The sequence below is a fragment of the Vicugna pacos genome, chromosome 15 (assembly GCF_048564905.1).
Source record: "Vicugna pacos chromosome 15, VicPac4, whole genome shotgun sequence".
NCBI lineage: Eukaryota > Metazoa > Chordata > Mammalia > Artiodactyla > Camelidae > Vicugna > Vicugna pacos.
Window position 1 is genome coordinate 14,991,302 of NC_133001.1, and position 27,128 is coordinate 15,018,429.

Consider the following 27,128-nt stretch of genomic DNA (forward strand, 5'->3'; position numbering starts at 1 on the left):
GTGGCATACCTATACACTAACTATCAGAAAGAAAAATAAAGAAAACAATCCTACTTACAATTGCATTGAAAAGAATAAAATACCTAGAAATAAATTTAACAAAGGAGTTGAAAGGCCTGTGCACTAAAAACTATAAGATACTGATGTAAGAAATTGAAGAAGATACAAAGAAATGGAAAGAACATTCTGTGTTCATGGACTGAAAGAATTAATATTGTTAAAATGTCCATGCTCCCCAAAGCTATTTACAGGCATACCCTTGGAGTTATTGTGCATTCAGTTCTAGACCACTACAAAAAAGTGAATATTTCATAATGCAGGTCACACAAATCTTTTGGTTTCCCAAGACATATAAAAGTTCATGAGCAGTAATATTTTGAAAGGAATCTTTGTTTCTGAGATGTAAGTCTCAAAAGTGGGCTTAAATTACTCAGTAAATCATGTTGTAAATAGGTGTTCTGTCATCCAGGCTTTGTGGTTCCATTTATAGAGCACAAGTAGAGTACATTTAGCAGAATGTTACGGGCCCAAGGATATTTGGAATGGTAAGTGAGCATTGGCTTCAATTTCAAGTCACCAGCTGCATTGGCCCCTAACAAGAGAGTCAGCTTGTCCTTTGAAGCTTTGAAACCAGGCATTGACTTCTCTTCTCTAGCTATGAAATTCCTAGATAGCATCTTCTTCTATTAGAAGGCTATTTGTCTACATTGAAAATATGTTGTTTAGCATAGCTACCTTCATTATCTTAGCTAGATCTTCTGGACAACTTGTGGCAGCTTGTAAATCAGCACTTACTGCTTCACCTCACATTGTATGTTCTGGAGATGGTTTCTTTCCTTAAACCTCATGAACTAACCTCTCCTAGCTTCAGACATTTCTTCTGCAGCTTTGTCAGCTTTCACAGAATTGAAAAGAGTTAGGGCCTTGGTTTTTGCATTAGACTTTGGCTTAAGGTATTGTCATGGCTGATCCGTTCAGGCCACTGAAACTTTCTCCATATCAGCAATAAGGCTGTTTTAATTTCTTAACCATTCATGTGTTCACTGGAGTAACTCTTTTAATTCCCTTCAAGAACTTTTCCTTTGCATTCACAACTTAGATAACAGGCGCAAGAGGTCTAGTTCTCAGCCTGTCTTGATTTTCAACATGTCTTCCTCACTAAGCTTAATCATTTCTAGCTTTTGATTTAAAGTGAAGGATGTGCAACTCTTCCTTTCACTTGAACACTTAGAGGCCACTATAGGGTTATCAAATGGCCTGATTTCAATATTATTGTGTCTCAGGGATTAGAGAGGCACAAAAAGCAGGAGAGAGAGGGGGGAACAGTTAGTTAATGGCATAGTCAGAACACACATAATGTTTATCAGTTATGTTCACCTCCTTCTACAGGTGCAGGTCATGGTACCCCCAAACAATTACAATAGTAACATAAAAGGTCACTTATCACAGATCGCCATAACAAATATAATACTAATGAAAATGTTTGAAGTAGCAAGAATTACCAAAATGTGACAGAGAAACAAAGTAAGCAAATGCTATTGGGAAATGGTGCCTATCAACTTACTCAATACAGGGCTACCACAAACTTGAAATTTGCAAAAAAAAGAAAAAAAAAGGCAATGTCTGTGAAGTGCAGTAAAACAAGTTTATGCCTGTACAGATTCAGTGCAATCCTTATCAAAATTCCAGTGGCACATTTCCCAGAAGTAGAACAAATAATTCTAAATTTTGCGTGGAACTACAAGAAGTCCTGAATCATGAAAACAATCTTAAGAAAGAAGAACAAAACCAGAGATATTACATACACTCCTTAATTTCAAATTATACCACAAATCTGTGGTAATCAAAACTGTATGGTACTGGCACAAAAATAGGCACACAGATCAGTGGAACACAATTGAGAGCCAAGAAATAACTCCACACATAATAAACAATTAACTTATGACAGAGGAGCAAAGAACATATAGTGGAGAAAAGATGGTCTCTTCAATAAATTGTGTTGGGAAAATTGGACACCCACATGCAAAAGAATAAAACTAGACCACTAACTTATACCATACACAAAAATTAACTGAAAATGGATTAAAGACTTGATGGTAAGACTTGATATCTTAAAATTCCAAGAAGAAAACATATGTGATAAGCTCCTTGACATTGATCAAAACTGCAATGTGATAACACCTTACACCTGTTAGAAAGGCTATTATAATAAAAGCAAGATATAAGTGTTGGAGAGGATGTGGAGAAAAGGGAACCATTGTACACTGTTGATGGAACTGTTAATTTGTACAGCCACTATTAAAAAAAAACAATATGGAGATCCCTCAAAAAATTAAGAATAGAGCTACCATGACTCAGCTACTCTACCTCTGAAGAACATGAAAACAGTAATTTGAAAAACATACATACCCCAATGTTCATTGCAGCATGATTTATAATAGCTAAGGTATGGGAACAACCTGAGTGTCTATTGATGGATGAATGCATCAGGATGATGTGGTTTATTTATACAATGGAATACTACTTGGCCCTAAAAAAGAATGAAATCCTGCCATTTGCAGCAACATGGATGGACCTAGAAGGTATTTTATTCTGTGAAATAAATCAGGCAAAGAAAGACAAATACCTTATGATTTTACTCATATAATAAAAGAACAAACAAAATAAAACAAACTCATCGATACAGAGATTAGATTGGTGGTTTCTAGCAGGAAAGGGGACTATGGGATGGGTGAAATGGGTGAATGGGGTAACTGTATGGTGATGGATTGTAACTGGACTTTTGATGATGATCACTTTGTAGTGTAGAAGATGTCACACTTTGATGCTGTACACCTGAAACTTACATAATAAAAAGTTAATGTTCTTATATTTGTTGTTTTTTATTTTTTAATCTTAGATGTATTCTTTTGTATTTTATTTTTGGACATTTTATATAATCATTTGTATTTATTCAATAATTAATACAACTTAAAAAAATTTTTAAATGTCATTATCAGACATTTTTAAGAATATTATTCTATTTAGTAATAAGTAGACGTTCTGGGAAAAACTCTAAGGAGAGACAAAAAGTTATTAATCGCTATCTCTGAAGAGTGAAAATAAAGGAAATTAAAATTTTTGTGCTTTTCTTATTTTCCAAATTTTATACAATGAACACATTATTTTTATAATCAAGAAGGCAGAATTGTATTGAAATACATGTAAATATGATAGAAAAAAGGAAATGAATGCTGTAACAAAAGACAAAAGTTCATAAGGACCCAGAAGGTAGTAAGATTTTCAGCCACAACTGTATCTTTGGCAGGGCCTGTACATTCTCTCTCCTGGGAGCATTCTTCTCTTTGAACCATATGCAATCCTACTTCTTCTTTAGGGCTCAGCTTTAATGTCACCTAGAGAAGCCTTCTGTGCCATTTAGACTAAGTTAGTAGCCTTCTTACATGCTCTCATTATGCTTGACATTTAAAGTATTTTTTAAAATGAGGTGTATTTGACATAACATTTTATTAGTTTCTGGTGCACAGCACAATAATTTAGTAAGTCTAGTTAACATCCATCAACATACATAGTCACAATTTTTTTTTCTTGTGATAAGAACTTTAAAGATTTACTTGTAGTAACCTTCCAATTTTCAAAACATTATTGTTAACTATAGTCACCATGCTGTACATTACATCCCCATGACTTGTTTATTTTATAAGTGACAATTTGTACCTTTTGACCTCCTTCACCCATTTCACCCACCCTCCCCTTCACCCTCCTGACTCTGGCAATCAATATGTTCTGTGTATCTGTGAGCTTGTGTTTTGTTTGTTTTTAAGATTCTGCATATACGTGAGGTCTTATGGTATTTGTCTTTCTCTTACTTCACTTAGCATAATGCCCACAAGGTCGGTTTCAAGTTGTCACAAAAGGCAGGACTTCATTCTTCTGATGTTTGACTAGTATTCCATTGTGTATACATACCACTTCATCTTTATCCATTTATCTGTAGATGGACACTCAGATTGTTTCTATATCTTGGCTATTGGAAGTAATGCTGCAGTGAACATGATATAATGGTACACAGATCTTTTCAAATTAGTGTTTCTGTGTTCTTTGGATAAGTACCCAGAAGCAGAATTGCTGGATCATATGGTATTTCTATTTTAAAGTTTTTGAGAAACCTCCATACTGTTTTCCACGGTGAATGCACAATTTACATTCCTACCAGTGGTGCACAAGTGTTCCCTGTTCTCCACACTTATTATTGCCAACACTTATTATTTCTTTCTTTTTGATAAAAGCCATTCTAATTTGAAACAATAATAAACTTTTACAGAAAACTGTTAGTACAGGGAATTTTCTTCTTGAACCATTTGGGAGTAAGTTGCAGACCTGATGCCTCACTAGCCCTAAATACTTAAGTGTGTATTTCCTGTAGTAAAAGTGTTTTCTCACATCATCTATATAACCATTAAAATCAAGAAATTATTAAATATGAAAATGATATATGAAAATGAAATAAATGTGAAATAAATATGAAATAAATATATGTATATTCTTGTATGACTGAAGCATTGTGCTGTACACCAGAAATTGACACATTGTAAACTGACTATACTTCAAAAAAAACTAATGATGATAATAGTACTACCACTTAATACTCAAGAGTTTAACTAGTTGTCCCCACAGTGTCCTTTTTAATAGCAAAAGGATCTTGTTCAGAATTATATGTTGCATTTAATCATCATGTCTCTTTAATTCTGGAACAAATCTTACATCCTTTTAATTTTTTTAACTTTTGTGACTTTAACACTTTTGAAGATATTATGCCACTTATTTTGTAGGATGTCCCTAAATTTGGATATGTTTGACGTTTCCTCATAAGTAGGTTCAGATTATACATGTTTGGTGGGAATACACCAGAAATGATACTGTGTTCTCAGTGCATCCTAACAGGCAGTGCACAATGTCAATTTATGTCTTTACTGATGTTCACGATCACTTGATGTGGTGTCTGCTAGGCTTCTCCACTGTGAAGTTACTTTCTTCTTTGGAATTAATTAGTATTTTGTAGGGAGTGCCTCGAAATTACATGAATATCTTATTTCTCCTTAAACTTTAAATATATTTTTACTTTATTTAATCCCTATAAGCTCAGGCCCTGTATTATTCAGTGTTATCAATCCATTAGTATCATTATTTATTTTGATGTTTAAATTGTCCCTGGTGTGGCCAGTGGGACCCCTTGCAAGCTGGCTTCTCTGTATTTGTGATATGTCCCTGTCAGTATTTGAACATTTCCTTTCTTTCTGGCACAACAGATCTTCCAGGCTGTTATTATACTTTCCTTTCCTCAGCACTGTAATCAGCCAATTCTCTAAGGCGCTTGGTTCCTTTTAGAGGACAGTGGTACCTAGAAGCCAAAGTGTGCTTTGTGCACTCATTGCTATTGGAGTGTCATTGCTCCTGGGCACTGTCAGTGGGCAGAGCTTAGGGAATGTGTGTGTGTAGGTATGTACAACACATTTACATCCACATTCATTTCTGTTTCTATCTCTGTATTGCAAACCATGAGTTCACACTTGTACCTGAAATTCTAATCTACCACCACATGGTTCATTTTATATTTGTACTTATCATATAGTGGGAAAGCTGGGGCTCCCATGTCTTTATTTACTTAATCACTTGTATGCAGACAGTTTTCTGTGTCTGTGGCCATTCTCTTCCCTGTGTGGATACCCTTCTCACCTCATGCAGGTCCTGGCACACTATGTTGGGCTGCCCCCTCTGTGGATTTCCTCCTATCTTTGTTCAGCCACTAACACCCAACATGGGTTATTGCCCCTAAGGATGTCCTTCTCACCGTCCTGGAGCTCTGACACGTCATGTCAGAATGACTCTCCATACGGACACCTTCCTCATCCAGCTTAGACTCTGGCAGCCCATGTAGGGTAGGTCTCCTCATGCGGATGCCCTTCTTGTTCTGCTTCGGTTTTAGAAGCCCCACTCTGGGCCAGATGCAGTAGGTCAGACCTGTGCACAGAATTCAGGGCCCCTTATTATCTTCATAATTCTGTGCTAGAGTTGTAATATTTGGATGCATGGAATTCTGGACTATTATAATAGAGGACACTGTGTACATAATGCTTATGGTTCTCAGCTTAAAAAAAATCTTTTTATTGAAGTATTGAAAATTGTAAAGATTATAAGGGTATGTTTTGAACTATCAAAAAGTGAATACAGCCATAAAAATCATCACCTGGGTCAAGAAATAAAATATTATCACTACCCTAGGAGCTCTACTCATGATCTTTCCTCAGCACTCCTCATTAGATATTTTCAATATAAACAACAGAAATAAACTGCATTCTTTAAATTACATGTCCCAATTAGTAGCACGATGAATAAAATAGAACTTCAGTAAGAACATGTGATTGACTGTTTTGAAAAACTGTATTTGAAAAGTTAATTATAGGTGTAATACTTTTGGGGGAAAGTTTCATCTTTCAGTTTGAGAAAGTTTGGAGCAGTCAGTCACTAGGGGGCAGCCTGTACTGCTTTCACTTCTTTAGAAATAGTTGTGTCCTTTTGTTAGTAACTAGAATTATTTTGTATGGAAGGAAACAATTGTTACTTCAAAGAAAAATATTTCACTATTCGCAGAGAGGAAGAAAACAGACACAATTATTTTGTACTCTTATAATTAAATTGCAAGAGTAGATTCCATGGTTAAATCACTGTCAGCACCTAGGAAGCCTAGCTTTGCTTTTGTAACCCCAGCAGAGCATCCGAATTTGAATGGATTTGGAAGGTTTTTTGGGTCCAAACAAGCTTCAGATAATTTATCCATACCTTCCTCTAATACTTTCTTTTCCGCAGATTTCCCTCAAATATTATACTAGACTCTAGCTAAATCAGAGAAAAGAAAGCCACAGCTCAGAATCCAACACTTAGGACATTTTCTTCTATCCATTGATTTCATTTGGCAGTGCTTAGTGGTAGTTTCTTTTAGTAGCATCCTGTGAAAAAATCAGAGGAAGTGTGAAAGAGAAAATTGGTCTTCCTTGATTTCAGTTCTTTACCACTCCTTTCCTCATGCCATTCTAGTTTTGTGGAAATGTTTTCTAATTAGATTGATAAACTTTCCGGTTTCTGCATAGAATAAATGAACCCATGTCCAGATACTTTTGAACTATTTTATTTCCAGTGACATAAAGAGACTGTTTCTGTCCTTCTCCCCGCCCTACTCACCCCTACCCACTCTGATTTTGCTAAGAAGCCAAATCACACACCCCAAATATAGTGTGACTTGGCTTCTTAGTCTCCATAACTTTTACCATAATCTAACGTTATTTCTTCCTTTCTCTAGATAGAGACATCGGGATCTACCAGTATTATGACAAAAAAGATCCACCAGGTAAAGTATCTGCTCTGCTAAACTGATTTTTATAAACTAAATATTCTAAACTATAAAATACTGACCATTAAAAAGTGTTTTTATGGGCTTTAGATAAATTCTAGAATTTCAAGAAAGGTCACTCCAGTTCTTTAGAAAAATGCTGAGGCTGATATCTGTTCCATAAGAAATAAAGCAATGTTAGAAAATGCTACAGCAAAACATGAAAATTTTCATCTTATTGCTGATTAGACTGATAACTGGACAGTCTACTCACATTTATTTATCAGTGTCCCAGTAGAGGGCATTGTTAATGCATGTGTCCCCCTGATGCAGGAGGCCTCCCGGAGCCTCACCTGATATCTGAAATAGGCATTTCTGAGTGAATGATCAATTTTCTTTATCTGATTAATCCTGTTAATCCCAGAAGTTTCATGATGGGCCAAAAGGTCTTTCTAGCTAGAGTTCCTTCCTGTTTTGGTCTCTGTTGAAGTGGGGCTTGTGTGGGCATCCTGTGTGCTTAGCTAGGTGGTTAATAGGCTGACTTCATGGTTCTGATGACAGACTGAAGCAGCTTCTGTTCTGGGCTCCATTGCAGTTCCCTTTGCTATCTGATGAGATTGCAGACTCAGGATATTGGCCCACCTGTTGTGCTATGTAAGCCTTTCCTCTGCAAATTTAGGAAATACCTCTATGAAATGAAAATATCCAAATTATGGCATTTTCAACTAACTTTTAAAAAGTTTAGCACAGTTTATTAGTGTCAGTAGGTATATAATAATTATATGTGTGCATGTAAATATATAAAATATTATAAAAATCCACTTTTTTTTCCTTTTTTCCATCTCCCTTCTGCCACAGTATCAGCAACAGAGCATGGTAACTTAGAAGAAAAGCAGAAGCTGGCAGAATGTAAGCTTACTTTATATTTTATTGGAATTATTATAAAACTGGAATTTTAATATCCCTGAGTTAGTCTTTAAAAATATTTTAAGCTTTCTGCACAAATAGGAAATTTTATTCCTTCCAAATTTCTTATGAAGTTACATTGTTTAGGTGAACTAACATATGAGTAAGAATTATGTTGTTAGACATTTCTAATTTAGACTGTTGAAATCTGTCCACTTTTGGTGAGATATATGCGCATGTAAACAAACTTTTTTAATGAACCGTATTTATATTATTTAATATATTTAAAATAAGTGTACCATGCTCAAATTCTGATAACATTTTATTATCCATATTATGCTAAATTATTATGTTTTATTCATTTTAACAAAATAAGATCTGTAATGATCAGTATTAGCATTTTATTCTTTCCAGTCTTTTCTGTTCTTAGATATATAAATGTTATATATGTAATATGACTACATATTATAGTGTAATATAATTAAAGTGACTTTATTTGGAATATAGGTAGAACTGAAAATCCAACTTGATCTCATTTTAATTGGTCAAGCCAAATTTAATTTTTAAAAATACTGTATGAATAGCTGCAACATAGATTTAAATTTTTTCATATTTTCTACACATCATAAACTATACAGACTATAAATTTGCTTAAATAAGATACACAGCAGATCTACTGTAAAATTTAAATGTTTGTATATACTGTATATTATATGTATACATATGCAAAGCACACATATTTACACATTTAGAATTATTATTTAGGAGAATTCAAAGATGAATTCATTCTTGTAATTAGATATTATAATGAATTTAACATTTTGTTAATTCTTTTAAACAGAACTATTTTTAGTTTGTCTTAGGCTAACACTGAGACTCTACTAAATAATTTTATCTTTTAATTTAAAGCAGAACAAAGGCTTATTATTGAATTGTGGTATAGATTTTAAAGAGAATTACTTTAAATGAAAAAGAGTGCTATTATCATCTCATTTATTAAAACTTGGATTTCTTTCCATTTTTTCCTTAGTTTTAATATGTGATGCTTTGATGCTTAATTTTAAATTTATTTTCTGTGTTCTTTTTTGTATTTTATTTCTTTCCTCACTATTTTCATTTACTCAAAGGAATTCTCAGGTTTTCAGAAAACTGCTAGCAGAATTTGGAATTTCTTTTAGGTTGAACCTTTTTTTATGGAAAGATGTTAGTTCTGTGGTAAAGAATGGGTCGTTTACTGTTAAGTACTAGATTCACAGGCCTAGGAAACTTTCCCAGGGATTCTCTGAGCCTTGTTAGTTGTCATCATAAAATTATGATCAGGGAGATTGTTTGGTAAAAATCCTGTTTCTATGACAAAGCCTTTCAAAAGACTGTCATTTGATGATAGAAATGAAGCCCACTTCCTTTGAATTAAGGAGGTATTTTATTTTAATCTTCCTAAGACACATTGCTAAGCAAAGTTTCCTTTTTAAGTCATGTTTAACTAACTGTAGTACATGTTTTGTTTGCCAGCACGAGATTTTCCATGGACGCTCAAAAACAGACGCCCAGAAAAACTTCGAGACTCACTCAAGGAGTTGGAGGTATCTTTCCAAAAGTTTCAAAAATGGCAACAAACAAATCTGTTTTAAAACATCTTTCAGCAGCTTTAATTTTTATAAAGGATCAACTCCCCTGGTGATGATAGCTTTGCTTTTGTCCGGTGAGGGGTTCCAAAACAGTTGCATCTTTGTGTAGCATGCTGATCTGTGGGGTTTTTTTTTTTGTTTTTTTGTTTTTTTGTTTTTTTTTGCTTGCAAATCAGAAGCACTTTAACTGATAACGACAATGTGTATAGCCAACTGCACTCTCTCTTTTTCTGTTTCCTTCAGGAGCTGATGCAAAACAGTCAGTGTGTGCTGAGCAAATGGAAGAACAAATATGTCTGTCAGGTAAAAAGGTTTGACATGCTTTCGCAGTGTTTAACCAGTGGAGCTGAAAACTATGCAGTAATTGGTATTCTTGTGTTATGATAGGTAATGGACAAAAACTTTTTAGGAGTGGATATTTCATAGTTTGGATTCTAGTCATTCTAGAACTAACATTAGACAGATTTACTCAGGCCACCAGGCTACCTCATTAATCAGTATAGTTGTACTGACACTATAAACACTAATAAAAGTCTTTTCAGATGGCATTTTTTGTTTGTCATAGATTCAATTAGATTTTTGAATGAGGATGAAACCATGGGACCATGGGAAAAACCAGTGGTTTTTTGACCACTCTTGAAAGCATTTGTTAGCACCATGCTTATGGAAATCAACAAGCAGACTAGAGTTTGACCTAACATAACAAGACATTTGCTCATACTTTTTGAACCCTCTAAGCTGTGCTTTTTAATATTGTAGCCAGTAGTCACTTGTGGCTATTTAAATGTAAATTTAAACTAATTAAAATTAAAAATTCACTTCCTTAGTTGTCCTACACACATTTTAAGTGCTCAGCCATATGTTACCATATGGGCAATATAGATACAGAATATTTCAATCACAGAAAAAATTCTACTGGATAGCACTGTTAGAGACTGGACCAGGTGAGCTGCATGTTGAATGGATCTAAATTCAGGACATAATAATCACTTGTCCATTGATCATAAGATAATGGACAAACACTTCAGCTTTGTCGATAGCCTTAAAAAACTATTTGCCTAGAAAAATTTTACTTGCTTGTGGTAAAAAGAATGGTTAGTCATATTATACTCATACATGTAATTGAAGTTACATCAGAATGTATCAGTTTAAATTCTTACTTGTTTATAATGTGATTTACATATTTTAGGTCTGACTACTCTTGTTTGAAGTTTAGACCTGTGGCTCTATCCGTAAATCTATAATACTGAATTTGTAGTAATTGCAAACTTATCTTAATCTACTATTTGATTAATGACTCTCATTTTAGTGGCTTCTAGTTTTTCCTCATTTTTTGCTTAAACTAGTCTACTTTACTCATAAAGGTAACTATTTAGTTACCGCCTCAACTGTCATAATTATTACTTTCCAGAGACTTTTTACAAGGCTGAATTAATATTTTTAGAACTGTAATACTTCCTAAATTTGACTCAGAATATTATTGAAATGGATAGGGTTATTTAAAAAAATCATAATTTGTTTCCATAAAAGTTTTAATCAAACTTTGAAACTTGAATATAAAATATGCCCCAGAAAATTTTAAACTTAGTACAACTCATTGTACTTCTCAATGCCATTACTCACTTTAAAAGCAAGTTTAAAATTATTTGACTGGAGGGCAAGCCTATGACCTATAGTAAGAGGTGTGTCTCATGGCCTCCACCCTTACCATTGCACAGGGTAAGTTGGAACATGTCAGCTATCTTAAAATATGCAGTGAAGCATCCCAGTAGGCAATCCTTTTAAAACAGACTTTATTGCATTTTAATTTAATAAGCAGGTTTGTATGTACGTGTGTATGGGAAAGTATGAAGAGCGATGTCCCTCACTATAGAATTAATTCAACTCAGAAAAGAAATATGCATGATCAAATATATACAAAATGACTTTCATAATTTACAGCAACCTGATAATACTGGTTTCTTAGGCTGCTGTACCAGTGAGTCTGCTTTTAACATTTCCAGTGGAATTTATCTTTATATTCTGTCATATTTTGTACTTTATTCCTACAATGAATAAGATATTCCAAAAACAGACCTTTTACCACTAGCACATTCTTGATGTGATATGTTAAAACAGGATAACTTGACCTCCACCCTGCCCACTGGTCCAGGTTAGTCCCCGCATCTTTGGGGTCTTTGAGAGACCTCCTAACATTATCCATCCACTTTCTCAGTTTCTAGAGAGGACTGTTGGCTAGGTCTTCTAAAAATATGTGTATGTGTGTTATTCCTAAAGATCTCTAATATGACAGTAAATTTAAAATTTGGCACTCATCCAAGATTTCAGAAGGATCTCCTTAACCTTTTGTTAGTTGCAAAATAAACAGTCTCCACAGGCTCCCCCAGGATCCCCATTCTGGGCATCTTCCAGTGTGATGGCTCCAAAGATAACATGTCGCTTAATTTCTATTAGTAATTTCCCCCACATATTTAACCCCAAAATAGCAGCAGTTGACCCCAGCATAATGTTCTCTAACTCTTAGAAAAGAAGTGAGAAAAGTTCCTGAATATCTTGGTGTTAACATAGTTGGATTTGTTTGTTTTTCACTGTGGCCACTCCTTAATTAATATAAGTTTTTACTCCCTCTGCCACCTCCAAAACAGGGTGAATTTAGGATTTATGGAATTTATCTTGATTTTCTTCTTTTTAGAGGATTCTTATTTCTTCCAGAGGCTCAGTTGTTTAGGAATTAGCAAGGCAACTACAACAACAAAGAATTTCAGAGGATGAAATCTGAGCCTGAATTTTTCCCACTGTTGAATACTGAGGTTTTTTTGTTTTTTAATAGGTTGTCATCATTACCAAAGCTTAGTTTATGTTGTTGATTCAATGACCTATAAATCGTACCTTCAACTTGTAAATTCAGAAGTTTATAAATCAAGACTTATTTATACTTGTGTTCTACATGAAAATTGTCTTTCCAAGTTGGTTTTTCAGACTATACATATCCCTAGTTTCAAGTTAATTAAAAGTATGAGATAGAATTCAGAGTTTTAGTTTTAATAGCTATCAAGTGTTTCTCATTGTTTATTTTGGCCTCCAAAAATTATCTTATTTTGAGAAAGTGTTTAATAATTTCCTGCTTTGTTTTTTTTGTTGTTGTTGTTTGTTTGTATGTTTGTTTTGGTGAGGGAGGTTTATTTGTTTATTTTTAAAGGAGGTACTGGGGATTGAACCCAGGACCTCATGCATGCTAAGCATGAGCTATACCCTCCCCTGGTAATAATTTCCTGCTTTGAATTTCTTAAACCATTTCCAAACTGTTTTTAGGGAGTAATATTTTTCAGCATTAAGACACTATTAAATTGTACACCATTGTAGTGGAATTTTTAAATTCCTTAACTTGTCCTTTAAGTCACATGCATATTTGAAGATTACTGCATAATTAGTTAAAAGCAATATTATCATTAGGATAGATGTAACTTCATGTATATTGATTTTATTTTTTTTTAACATTTTTTATTGAGTATTAGTCATTTTACAATGTTGTGTCAAATTCTAGTGTAGAGCACAATTTCTCAGTTATACATGAACATATATATATTCATTGTCACATTTTTTTTTCACTGTGAGCTACCATAAGATCTTGTATATATTTCCCTGTGCTATACAGTATAATCTTGTTTATCTATTCTGCATTTTAAAATCCCAGTCTGTCCCTTCCCACCCCCCACCCCCTTGACAACCACAAGTTTGTATTCTATGTCTATGAGTCTGTTTCTGTTTTATACTTCTGTTTTTTGGGGTTTTTGGGTTTTTTTTTTTTTTTCGATTCCTCATATGAGTGATCTCATATGGTATTTTTCTTTCTCTTTCTGGCTTACTTCACTTAGAATGACATTCTCCAGGGACATCCATGTTGCTGCAAATGACATTATGTTGTCGGTTTTTGTGGCTGAATAGTATTCCATCGTATAAATATACCACATCTTCTTTATTCAGTCATCTTTTGATGGACATTTAGGTTGTTTCCATGTCTTGGCTATTGTAAATACTGCTGGTATGAACACTGGGGTGCTGGTGTCATTTTAAAGTAGGGTTCCTTCTGGATATATGCCGAGGAGCGGGATTCATATGGTAAGTCTATTCCTAGTCTTTTGAGGAATCTCCATACTGTTTTCCACAGTGGCTTTCCTTGCTTCCCTCTCCCACTCTTAATGATTTAGATGTCTTCTTTTACAATTTTGTGTTTATTCTTTTTGTAATTCTTGGCAGTTATCTCCTTTCCAGTTATGAGTTTCTCATTTTGTAGCATCCTGCTTCTTTTCTATTTAGAATAGACCTGTCAATACTTCTTATAGCATGGGTTTAGTGTTGCTAAACTCTTAGTTTTTGCTTGTCTGTGAAGTTCTTTATCTCTCCTTCTATTCTAAAGGATAGCCTTGCTGGATAGAGTATCCTAGTCTGCATCTTTTTTTCATTCAGGACTTTGAATATATCTTGCCACTCCCTTCTGGCCTGTAGCGTTTGTATAGAGAAATCAGCTGAAAGCCTTATGGGGGTTCCCTTGTAACTCTTTGTTTTTCTCTTGCTGCCTTTAGGATCATTTCTTTATCATTGACTCTGGCCATCTTGATTATGATACATCTTGGTGTGGGTCTGGATTCTTCCTGTTTGGGACCTTCTGAGCCTCCTGTACTTGGATATCTTATTCCTTCTTTAGGTTTGGGAAGTTTTCAGTCATGATTTCTTCAAATACCTTTTCCATCCCCTTTGTTCTTTCTTCCCCTACTGGAACCCCTGTTATGCGTAGATTGGCATGCTTTATTTTAGCCCATAGGTCCCTTATATTGTTTTCATTGTTTTTTATTTGTTTTTCTCTCTGCTGTTCTGATAGGGTGCTTTCTGTTGTCCTGTCTTCTAGGTCACTTATTCATTCCTCTGCATTATCTAGCCTGCTTTGTACAGCCTTTAGGTTTGCTCTCATCTCAGCAAATGAGTTTACTAATTCTACTTGATTCTTCTTTATAGCTTCTATTTCATTTTTGACATATTTTATATCCCTAAACACTATTTCTTTTAGTTTGTTCTGTACTTTGATCACTCCTTTTTTGAAATCTTGATCTAGTAGACCATCAATGTCTATTTCCTTAATTGTGCTTCCAGGGGATTTCTCTTGATCTTTTAATTGGGAATGGTTCCTCTGTTTCTTCGTCTTGCTCATATCTCTCTGGAGTATCAGTTAACTAGTTCTCCTGGAGACAGTGTGCTCTTAATGATTTTATCAACAGGTCTTTGTGTCTTCGCTCTGTTTCGTGTACTCAGCTTGCTGTTTCCAGAGGCTCTCCTTGGCACCCTCATCTGTGCTGCTCCCAGTGGCTGTCAGTTAGCAGATTGCGCCCCCTCCCAACACTGGGTCAGGTGCTGAGCTCTTAAGCAGTGGGTGGGCGGGTCACTCTCAACTCCTGATGCTGCAGTCAGATGCTGGGTTCAGGCAAGGCAGGTGGGTTAATCACGCCTCTTCCCAGCACCGTGGTCAGGTGCTGCGTTCCTGCCAGGAAGGCGAGGGGCTTCTCCCCACCATCTCCCAGTGCCGGTCACTCTGCTGCTCTGTGCAGCTGCCTGCTCCACCTCTGGTTGGCGCTCCGAAGGTGGGCTTGGGGCAGACTGCGGAATGGCCTCACCCTTGCTCCATGCCAAATCTCAGCTCCTTGTTTGTCTTGGTGGTGTGAGTTCTCTGAGGGACCAGGGCAGAAAGATCCTATCTGCCTCAGGCTGTAAACAAGTCTCAGCCCTGCCTAGGAGGTTGTGGAGCCCCTGGCGCGGATTCAGGGCTCGGCCCCGCCCCCACCCAGGCGCTGTGCACAGGAGGAGATGGTGGCTGTGGCTGAGCCCCTCCTCTCTTCTCTCGAGAAGCACCAGTAATGGCGCTGAGGGTCTGAGGAGACAAAGGCTATTGCGCCCCTCCCCCCAGGGCACACCAGCCGTGTTGCTTTGCTTTTTTCGCAATTTATGGGGGACCAAGGTTGTTCTGCTCCGTATCCCTTCCCAGCCATGGCACACAGCCCCCTGCAGGCCCCTGGGGCCGCCTCAGTGCAGCCACCCCAGTCCTCTGCCTGAGCCTCAGAGGCTCCCCCTCTGTCCCACTGGCCTCTCCGTTGGAGAGGGGAGACCCAGCGAACAAGTGCCAGTCCTCCTTCACCGCTCCCTCCCCGCGGGATCTGTCCCGCACTGTTTTTCTTCTTTCTTTTTTCCTTTTCTCCTACCAGATTTTTGGCATCTTTGTCTTTGGAAGAGGGCAATGTTCTTTCGGAGTTCGGCAGGTGCTCTGGTTGGCTGAGTAGGTCCGTAAATGTGAGTTTTGGTGTATTTGTGGGAGAGGGTGCGCTACAAGCGTCCTTCCTGCTTCTCCCATGTATATTGATTTTAGATTAAATTTTTTGAATCACATATGTACATTTGACTGTAAAGGTATATGATATAATCATCTTTACCCTGATTTCTTTCTATACCAATTCGACATTTCTAGATACAATTTTAAAATGCCAAGAAAAGATAGCTTTCTTTTTAAATTCTTGTAACGAATTACTTGACAGGCTATGTAAAAATATAAATTATTTTTTTAAGCTTATCACAGATAAACTGAGACCTTATGCAACTCATTTCATCATAACTTCCTCAACTGTAGAATGGATAGAATCATTACCTGTTCTTTCATTTCATCAACTTGTGTGAAAATCACTTTTGGTTTCCTCATAAAATAATAATTGACAAACCATAGTTTTAAGTTACAACTATTAGTAATAGCATATTATTTATACAAAACCCATCACACAGTAATTATTGACTGCCACCATTTTGGGAGGCACTAAAGAGTTGTAAGTTGTGGGCTGAGTTCCCAGCATAACCTAGTCAAGGAAAATAGACACATGAAATCACTTAGATACTAGTGAGTGCCAAGTTGTATGAGACCAAGTAAAAAAGATAGTAAGAATTTAGAGAAAGCCCAGACATTAGGCTGGCAGTGGTATGTGAAATATGAAAACCAGAGGTGGTTTGTAGAAAGAACAAATGAGATGGGATAATTATTTTCTGGAAACACCAAACTGTAGGGTTTCTGGACTTGGAGATGCTGTGCATGGTGTAGAAGTGAAGTGGCTAGACTGAAAATACGGGAATTAAGAGAGAGTCTGTATCTGGAATGGTGAGATTTTCCCCAACTCCATTCCCCTCCAGCACCTAGGCCTATATCTTGAGGTAACTTATTTAGAGGACACTTCTCTGACAAAATAGATTATTCCTCCCAGAAGAAAGCCTATAGATACTGATACTTGGTAGTTTACTTTGAAAAGGTCATTGTGCAAACCAGTCTTTTTTACATTGAAGCCCAGGTTAACAAGCTTCCTAATACATACCAAGCTTCCAATCAGTGTTTTGGAGACTCACTTTTAAATATTACCAGAGAGCCAGAGATCCATGGTACTTCTGAGGAAATCTCCATCTGTAAATCTGAAATCTGTGAGTCTGAGGCTAAAACAAACAAAACAAACTGAAAAGAATCAGGAATAGTGCAATAAACAAAACTAAATTCAGGGAATTAAAATTAATCCCCACAGAGAAATAAGAGGAGCTCTTGCATCCTTGAAATAAGAACAGGATGCTATTTTGCTATTTTTGTAAAAGGAATACTCAGGGAAAAGGAAAGCTCTTGGGAATTAAAAATATGACAGTTTAAATAGAAAAATTAATAGAAGAATTGAAAGACAAAGTTAAAATACTCCTGTGATGCAGAACAGAGTGACAAAAGGATATGGTAGTGAGCAATAGGCAACAGGAGATAAGAAAAGTAGAGTATCAGGCCAGAAGGTCAAACATCTTACTAATGAGAGAAAACAGGAGAGAAGAAACAAACAAAAAAAAGAAAATTTCCCAGAACTGGAAAATGCTCGTTTCCAGTTTGAAAGGACCCAGTGATTGAAAACGAAGACCAAAACCAAGGCATATTTTGTGAATTTTAGAAAACGAAAGATAGAGAAGATCCAAAAAGCTTTTGGAGTAAAAAAGAAAAATAAGACACAGAAAGGAATGGGAATCAGACTTATACCAGACTTCTCAACAGCAACACAGAGTTAGAAGGTAGTGGAATGATGCCTTCAAAATTCTGAAGGGAAATGATTTTTAGCCTAGAATTCTATATCTAGGATTCTAAATTGTTATTCAAGCAAGAACATTTTCAGCCTTGCTAGCTCTCAAAAAACTCACCTACCTGCCATGCACTTTTTCTCAGGAAGTTATTGGAAGATGTACTGCCCTAAAGCAACATACCAAGCCAAGAAACAAGATTCTTGGGATCCAGGAAACAAGATTCTTGGGATCCAGGAAACAGGATTATACACAGGAAGGAAGTGAAGAGAAGTCTTAGGGTGATAACTGTGCCTTAGACCTAGAGAGCAGCTAGTCCAAGCTGGGACAGGGGACAGAAAGTTCTTCTAAGAATGTTGGAGGGAGGGAAAAAAAGAGCTAATAGATCTGATATCTGATCTGATCTCAGAGAATTAACAGTAACGTTTAATAAGAGGTAATAAAAGATATAATTAAACAATAATTACATGGTTGATATATTTATGTATATCATTATGTATAAATAATGTTCTTTAAGAAGTTTCAAGTACTATTTCTTGTGGTGTTAATTTTCCTCACCCTTTTAGGTAATAGATGTCTATCACTGAAGGTGTCATTATACAGGCTTAGTGTCTTGGTGACAATACCACTCAGGACCAACCCGAATCCCCACGGCACATAACCTTTACCAGGTGGCCTGAGACTGACTCAATGTACTGGGTGTCCTTTAGCCACCCATTTGGGCTTCCTCCAACTAGATGCCTCATTTAGACTTGATCTAATTCTAACTGTCCCCAAGGGTTACCCAGCATAGTATATATAGGCTGGTTTATCTCACAGTACCTACTAGTTAGCTCACTTGCTTTGATAATTTATCAAGTTAAGTAATGACTTTTATTCAGGTTTCTGTTACATGCCCCTGAATGCAATTCTAATGACACAACACATTTAGAAATGTGGTGGTAGAAACAGAAGAAATCACTGAGAGTTGAACATGATTACATTTGAGAGTGGGATGAGAGGCTGTGGTGTGGGATAAGACAGTAAGCAGCTGTTTTAATTCCAAGTATTCTTTGACATTTTAACAATTTATACATGCATTTCTTTAATTGAAATATTTTTAAAACATGCCGGGAGTGCTTCTGAGAGTCAGATGTCAAGCTGGTACTAGGACTGCAGGTGATTTATGGGGGAGATGTGAAAGATAAAGGCCAAGGGAGCAGGAGTAGGTGGGGAAGCTTTTTTGACTGTGATACTGATCTGAACTCTGTGGAAGGAGAGGAAGAGACGATTGGGTATGAAGAGCCTCAGGCTGCAGCATGGTGCTCAGAGAGTTTCAGCCAGACCACGTGAAGAGTCCCCGAGCCAAAGTTGCTCATTAGAGGAGTCCCCTGTGGGACTATACCATATCATGCTCAGTCAGTGGCTAGTAGCCCCTGGGTACATTTGGTCTTTGTCAGTCAACCATCTTCCCAGCCCAAGTTCCTCCTGGAGGAGTTCTGAGTGATGCACGTCCATGGCCATTGCACCCACAAAGGTTTACATTAAAAATAAAGAGTGTGTATCTGTATGTGTGCATAATACACTACTGTACCTGAGCAATCTTAATGTTCAGCTAGCCTATTTAATAACATGATCTAATAATTATTCTTTAGGCCAAAAAAAAAATCATTCCTTTCCAGGAAAAATAGAAAGAACATTTACATTGTATCTTGACTACTTCAATCCAAAGTTTGATGACCTATGATAATTCTTCTATACATTAATTATTTACTCTTAAAAGTACAGTAAGATATGAACCCAGTTTTGGAACACAGTTATGACACAAGATTTTGATCTTCTTTATAATAGTGTATCTTTGTATCATCAATCAACATTTCCTTCCTTTTCTTTTCATAAATGATTCTTTCTTCTCTTGTATTGTTTTCATTTAAAAACATTTCTCTAAAGAAGCTCATAATGCCCTGTCTCTGCCCCTGGCATTTGTGTCTAATAATGTTTTGGAAGCTTCAAGGTATTTTGCCACAAAGGAAGCCAGTTTAGGACTATGAACTTCCTTCGTATATCCAGTTATATAGTTAATAGTAAATATGTGTAAAGCTAAATGAGTTCAAAATCTTAATAATCTAATGCTTCTCTAATTGATTTTCAGATATACTTATGAAGTAGTAACAAACACATGCCAGGCATTTATCTACTTTATAAGGAGAGAGTAAAATTTTATATCGCTATCTAGCTAATGATAAGACTTAATGTACTGTATTTGAGTACTTGTACTGAATTTTTATACAAAAACTTAAAATATGACTTACTTCTCATTTAGAACTTTGTATTAGATCTGCAATCTGGAATGTGCCAGTTAGTAATGTACATATAAACTAAGCATTTAAGGTTGAGTATGCGAACCCAGCAACTTTACACTCATGATATTTGAGGATATTATGTTATATATATGCCAACATAGCTGATAGAGAAAACATCACCTACTTTTGCCAAATTGTGATTTATACTACTTATTTTTAAAAGTGAAGTTAAAAAATAAAACTATTAGGTTAGCAGATACACTATTAAGTATCTGCTATTTGTATATCATCTTTGGAGAAATGTCTATTCAAGTCCTTTGCCCATTTTTTAATTGGGTTATTTGATTTTTCATTGTTAAGTTACAGGAGTTTTTAAAAAATAGATTCTGAATATCAGCCACTTTGTCATATATATGATTTGCAAATATTTTCTCCCATTCTGAGATTGCGTTTTCACCCTCTGATGCAGTCGTTAATTGTGTCCTCTGATGTACAGATTTTTAAAGTTTTATGTAGTCTCATTTGTCAATTTTTGCTTTTGGTGTCATATCCAAAAATAATTTTCAAATCTAACATCATGAAGTTTTTCCCCTGTGGTTTCTTCAGGGAGTTTTATAGTTTTGCTTCTAAGTGTATGTAGATCTTTAATCCATTTTGAGTTAATTTTTGTGTATGGTGTAAGATAAGGGTCTGTTTTCATTTTTTTGCATGTGGATGTTCAGCACCGTTTGTTGAAGAGACTGTTCTTTTCCTATTGAGTGGTCTCAATAGTCTTACTGAAGATCATTTGATCATATATGTGAAGGTATACTTCTGGGCTCTCTATTCTGTTCTATTGGTCTGTAAGTCTGTCTTTTGCCAGTATCATGCTGTTTTGATTTTTGTGGCTTTATAATATATTTTGAAATTGGGAAGTGTGAGTCCGCTAACTTTGGTCTTTTTCAGAATTGTTTTGGCTATTTGGGATCCCTTGAGATTCCCAGTCAACTTAAATAGACACTACTCTTTTCTATTTAAACAGATAGACACAATTAGCACTGATCTCAGGCACCCCCATGTCTTATCCCTTCCTTCAGAATCAGATTTCTCAAAAGAATTGTCTCTGTTCAGGGTCTTTATTTCTCTGTTGCTCACTCAGCACTTAACCAATTTCAATCATGCCTCTCTCCTGATGACACTGAAAACCTTTCCACTAAGTTTACAAAAAACATCTCTGTGTCACTGAATCCAATAGACTTTTTTTTAAAAATAAATTATCATCTTAGATATCCAGGAGGATTTAACAGTACTGGTCCCTCCATTGTTCTTGAAATGCTTTTTCTGTTAGTTCCCCATGGCTTTGCTCTCCTAGTATTCTTCCTGTCTCTCCAGCATTCTTCTCTGTGTTCTTTTCAGGCCTATGTTTCTTTCCGCTGTGCTTGAATGTTAGAATTCCTTAAGGCTCGATTCTAAGCTCTCTCCCCTCTCCTCTTAACTCCTGGCTTATCAAATTTATGTTCATAGCTTCAGTGCCCCTTCTCTCTAGAGCTCAGACCTCTCCCCTGGGCTCTAGATCCATAAATCCAGCTACCTACTTGCCTTCTCCCCTTTGGTACCTAAAAGATACTTAAAACACAGTATCTCTAAAATGGAACTCAGCAGCCTTGACCTTTTCCTCACATACCATTCCAGCCTCAGTAAATGGCCCTGTCTTGCATTCGTTTTTGGAGACCAGAAATCTAGAAGCCACCTGTTTATTCTGAAAATTACCCTCTTCTCTACCCAGCTCCTACTTCTCCCCTGACCACATACCCAACTAACCTCTGATTCTTACTGATTTTATCTTGTAAATCACTCTCACATCTGCCAGAGACTTTTCATCCCTTCCCTCATAACTTTAGTCAGAGCCACCTCCCTTCGCCTCCCTTCTGGAATACTTTAGCACTTCCTAACTATTCTACCTGCTTCTGTTTTTGCTCCCCACCAATCTATCCTCCAAAATGATTTTTTAAAGGCAATTTTGTTGCTCCCCTGATTAAAACTTTTCTACAGCTCTGGAGAATAGATAGGAAACTGGTGAATCAGGGGAGGGGAGCAGAGGTGGGAGGGATACAGGGATAGGAATAAGACTTTGATTTGTATACCTCTGTATAATTTATTGTCATTTTTCTGTTGGAACTACATGAATGTATTATCTTTTATCTTAAATCAATAAGTTGAATTTTAAAAATTATAGCATCACACTGTTCTTAAGATAAAGGCTATACTGAACTGGTCCCAACCTACCTACCTTTTTAACTTCACCTCTTACCAAACTCTCTTCTAATCTCAGTACCACAACCACACCAGGCTTCTGTTGCCATCCCTCATTTTCTACGTGCTTTCTCTTGCTTCAGGGCCTTTGCACAAATTGTTCTTAGGTCTGCCTGAAATGCCCGTTGCTCCCCTTTCACTGAGGAAGCACATTCTTATCCTTAGGTCTTAGACCATGAGATACCACTTCCTCAGGGAAGCTTTCCCTGACAAGCTCTATCCCATCTTACGTGCAATTGCAACTCCATGTTCTTCTTGGTACTCACTGCAGTTCCAGTTTTACATTTGTTGTGTGACTGTCTAACTACTATCCACCTTATTGATTTGAGTGAAAGTTCCATTGCAGTAACAATTTAATAATACTGATCCTAAGAGATCCCTGCTACGCTTAAACCCATCATAATATCCTATTGCGTGTTAAGGGTAAGTGTGTGTGTTTTTAACTCAGGAAGTGCTGTTGTCAGTCTTCAGTAGGGGACTGTTATATACAAAGTTTCCAAAATGACTTTCTTGGAACATCTTCAAAGATTAGTATTTCATGGATTAAGCTTTGGGGAAGGCTTTGACATTTATGCTATATTAGTATGTGCTGCATGGAAAGAGAAGGGGTGGTGCCAAGGGCAGCTTTTGAGTGTTGCCCTAGTGAGAGGATGGACAAGGAGTCATATTAAAAATTACACATGTGAGAGAAATTGAAGAAAGAGTATCAGAAGAATTTACTGGTGAATTTGAAGTTTCTTGGGTAAAGGTGAACAAGTAAAATGGGACACAGCGCAAACAGACACGTAGTGCAAGTGCCACCCCGCCCCAAGCTCATTCCGCTTTCCGTGTTAACCAGTCAGCAGTTTGGTCTGTGTCCTCCTCCTGTGCATTTACAAACACTCATCTGTGTGTAAGTATGTGTATACATATATTTTTAAATGAATGGACTCACTCTCGCCATACTCTTCATGTAACAATGTATAACACATTTATCAATGATCTACATCTGCCCTTCTTATTTTAAGTCGGTACAGAATAATCCATAGTTTGGAGGTCCCATACTTTACAACTGTTAGTGATAATCTTTTAGTAAATAAAGAAATTGGACATGGGTGAGCGATCTGAAAAGGCAATACTATAAGAAAAAGAAGTGTCTTAAATTTTTTAATAAGTGAAATTGCAGAGGAGAGGAACTCAGTTCAGTTTCCTACTCATTCCTTTTAGTAAGGAGCCACTACTGTAGTTCATTTTCAGTGTGATTCAAATTCCAGCACCTTTTGTGGCATTAAAGCATTCTTTGAAACCACACAATAAGAAATATATTTGTGGCCAGATATTTAATGGCTGCTCCTTTAATTTTGAAAAATTTATAGAAAAATAACACATTAAAAAGTCATCCATAATTCAATTTTTAAAAAATCTATGAGGCTAGAAGTTAAAGTTCATGCCTCAAGCTCCCAATTCCACCTCTTTGGGATACCTCCTGTCAAGTTTGGGGCAAATTCTTTCTTGTATTTATACAATTTCTTTATGCATGTATGTACATCTACTACACCTGCTTTTCCTCTAATAAAATGAGATGATGCTATTTATGTAGGTCTGTAGCTTTTAAAATTTTACCCCCCACCCCACATCAGCAATGTGTCATGGACCTGGGCAGAAATTTTCTGTTTAATTAAACTTATCTATCTTTTATGTTATCTCCATTTGTTTTCTTGTACTAACAACATTCACAATAACCAAACTAAGAAGCAACTGATTTATCAACTGGCACAGCAGTTTATTAACTTACAGTGTGAGATGTATCTGGCATCATAGACTTTGCTCATTTGCTTGAGGCATTCCCACCTGATGGATGAATTACTCAAGAGACTAAATTATAGATAAGAAGGCTGATTGGTGAGCTGAGAATTAGAACAAAAGCAAGGAGGTGTTCTTACAGGATATTTCTATCATGGATGACTCTCTGATTTGCCCTTGGGCTTTTTCAGTCTTGACAACCGGCATTAGTTATCAGAGTTATAGTCCTGAAAGTGGTTAGATATGTTTGGAACAGGCTTCCTCCAGGCTCCTGATCTGAACAGCACACTGCCCACCGCTCCATTTAATATACCTGACCAGGTCCTCATTTGTAACCTTTTCTTTATGTGAGAAAAGTATTGATTAGAATTTGAAGTGCTCCCAAATCTGCTTGATGGGGATATGGAAAATATCTTTGCCTCCACAGCAACACATTAACGAGTGCTGGGTTCAGGTGAGCCTTTGTGGAAGTGGCTAAAATATAGAGATGTGGTAACCACTGAGTCTCCAGACATTACCCAGTGTCCCCTGACAGCCACAATCTCCCCCATTTGAGAACCGCTGGTTTAGAGGGAAGGAGCTAGAGAGACGAAAACCAAATGGGCTATTGCATGTAAATCAATCAGTTGAGAGTTAAAGGATATTAGTTCCTTAGCAGCAGAAGAAAGAATATAGGATTTATCCTATGTCTTGGGCTCTACTTCTCTACTAATTACGAGACCTTTGGTTAGTTGCTTTACCCTCCTGATTGTGAGTTAGTATAAGGATTAACCTTGTTATTATTTTTTTTTAACTTGCATACCTTTTATGTACCAGAGTTGTACGAGCATTTTACATGAATTATAGAGATAGTGTATATTAAAGTCCCCTGTATATTATAAAATTCTGTGCAAAAGTAGTGTTCTGTCCTGTTCACTTCTTATCACTGCTTTTATTCTTTAGATCTTTAAAACTACTGACAAAAACAAGATTTACCTCTGTACCTTATTCTTTTGTGACTTTTCCAAAATATTATGAATATTTTCTAAGAAGAATCACTTTTATGTAATTATTACATATATAAAAGAGCTAGATTTAAAATTACATTAGGGATTAAAATGTGGCATTGCTCATTTTATGAGAATAAGTAAGAAAATGAGATTTCTTAACTTGAAGTAGACTCAGGCAGATTTCTGAGCATGTATCTACTCTGTATACTGAATAACATCACACAGATCTTTGGAAAACCTCATTGTTAACACTTCCCTATCCAGAAAAATACCTGTTTCTTCCTTGTCCTTTTGTTTCTTGTCCTTAGTTAATTCTCTCTAGTGAGTCAATTAAATTTTTTTCTTATCCTTGTCTTAAGTACATTCACTTTTGTCTCTCTACTTTAATGGATTAGTCAGGCATGATTTCCCTCTATACTCAATAACTGTTTGCTGCATGTCGGAATAAATTACAGAAAACATGTTATCTGCCTCTAACAGGTTATCTGCTAAAATGATCAGCGACCCTACACTTCATTATAGATTTCCCCAATGTAATGTTGTTTGACTGTCTATAGTTCTGAGTTTCTCCAGAATTTATCCCATGGATTGGATTAGGGGGCAGATTTGAGAGAGCTGTTGGGTACCATCATGATGCAAATTCACTGGGCCTCCAGAGGAGTGAGGTTTATAATACTTCAAACATTTACTTCAGCCCTAGAATTCACTCCAAGGATCCTAATACTTTGTTGCCCCTCTGGATTGTGGTGTTGAGCACTTGCTGTCTCCCACATGTCTCCTAATGATTTCACGGGATCAGTCTTGGCTGCCCTGTCCGTGATTCACCTCTTACATCAAGGATTGAACCTGTCACCCATTGCTGAGTTTTAGTATTGACCCTCCATACCTTTACTTTGCACTTCTCCCCAGATGTGATAATAATCACATGGATCTTGGAGTTTTCTTAACCAATGAGAATATTGAATTCAGTTGAACTGTGTGTGATTACTATTGTAAAATAGCTCACTCGCAGTTACTTGCTGTGCCAGTTCTTCAATACCAAGTATGAGACATTTATCTTCTTTACGGCTGCTGAATTCCCTTGTCTAGGAAGCAGCCATCTATCCTAACCAAAACCTCCACTTCTCTCTGAGATGAGGTGCTCTGCCGTATTCTGCCAACGTGTGCCTGCATTGTTCACCACTGTACGTTGCTCTATATACTTGGCATATGTAGGAGGCGTTCACATATTTTTGATCTGCTGAAGGAGTGAAACTTAGATTCTTGTGGTTGCTTATGTTTTGTTTTGCTTAATGATGTCATCTGATAAAATTTTCTCTTCTCTCAGTGCCATTTCTAATTAAGTACTCAATATAAGGTTAAGAGAAAGCAATTTAAAGAGCCATCTGAAGATCATGAAAATCATGTCAGTTTCTTAAAAGAGAAAGCACATCTCTCTAAGCTTATTGAAGAAAATGAGAAGGAGAAAATGATAAAGGCAACAGAAAGAAACATGGTCAGAGCAGAAACAGCAAGGAGGGTACTTCCTGTCTGGAATGGTATCAGAAAAGGAAAAGCTTCTGTTCCTATTTTGCCTCAGTCATCTTCTGCACAAAGAACAACATTAAAATTGGAACGGTGTTGGGAAATCCCATGGGCTTTCTCATTTATTCATCCTGTGGCTCTCTTCTCAAACTCAGATATGCTCTGGAAGTGCCTCCCTTTGCCTCTCTGTCTGCTCTTTTTCATTTTGTGAGCT

At 36.4% G+C, this 27,128-nt stretch overlaps 1 protein-coding gene across 3 annotated transcripts in view; it reads left to right on the top strand.

Moving 5' to 3' along the window:
- Positions 1-27,128, top strand: part of WDPCP (WD repeat containing planar cell polarity effector) — a 288,075-nt gene that overhangs the window by 71,852 nt on the left and 189,095 nt on the right. For all 3 annotated transcript variants that reach the window (XM_072937648.1, XM_031675558.2, XM_015237041.3), the window contains exons 3-6: positions 7,358-7,405; positions 8,246-8,296; positions 9,806-9,876; positions 10,165-10,224. In XM_072937648.1, the coding sequence (XP_072793749.1) occupies positions 7,358-7,405; positions 8,246-8,296; positions 9,806-9,876; positions 10,165-10,224 (230 nt within the window). The remainder of the gene's footprint in view (positions 1-7,357; positions 7,406-8,245; positions 8,297-9,805; positions 9,877-10,164; positions 10,225-27,128) is intronic.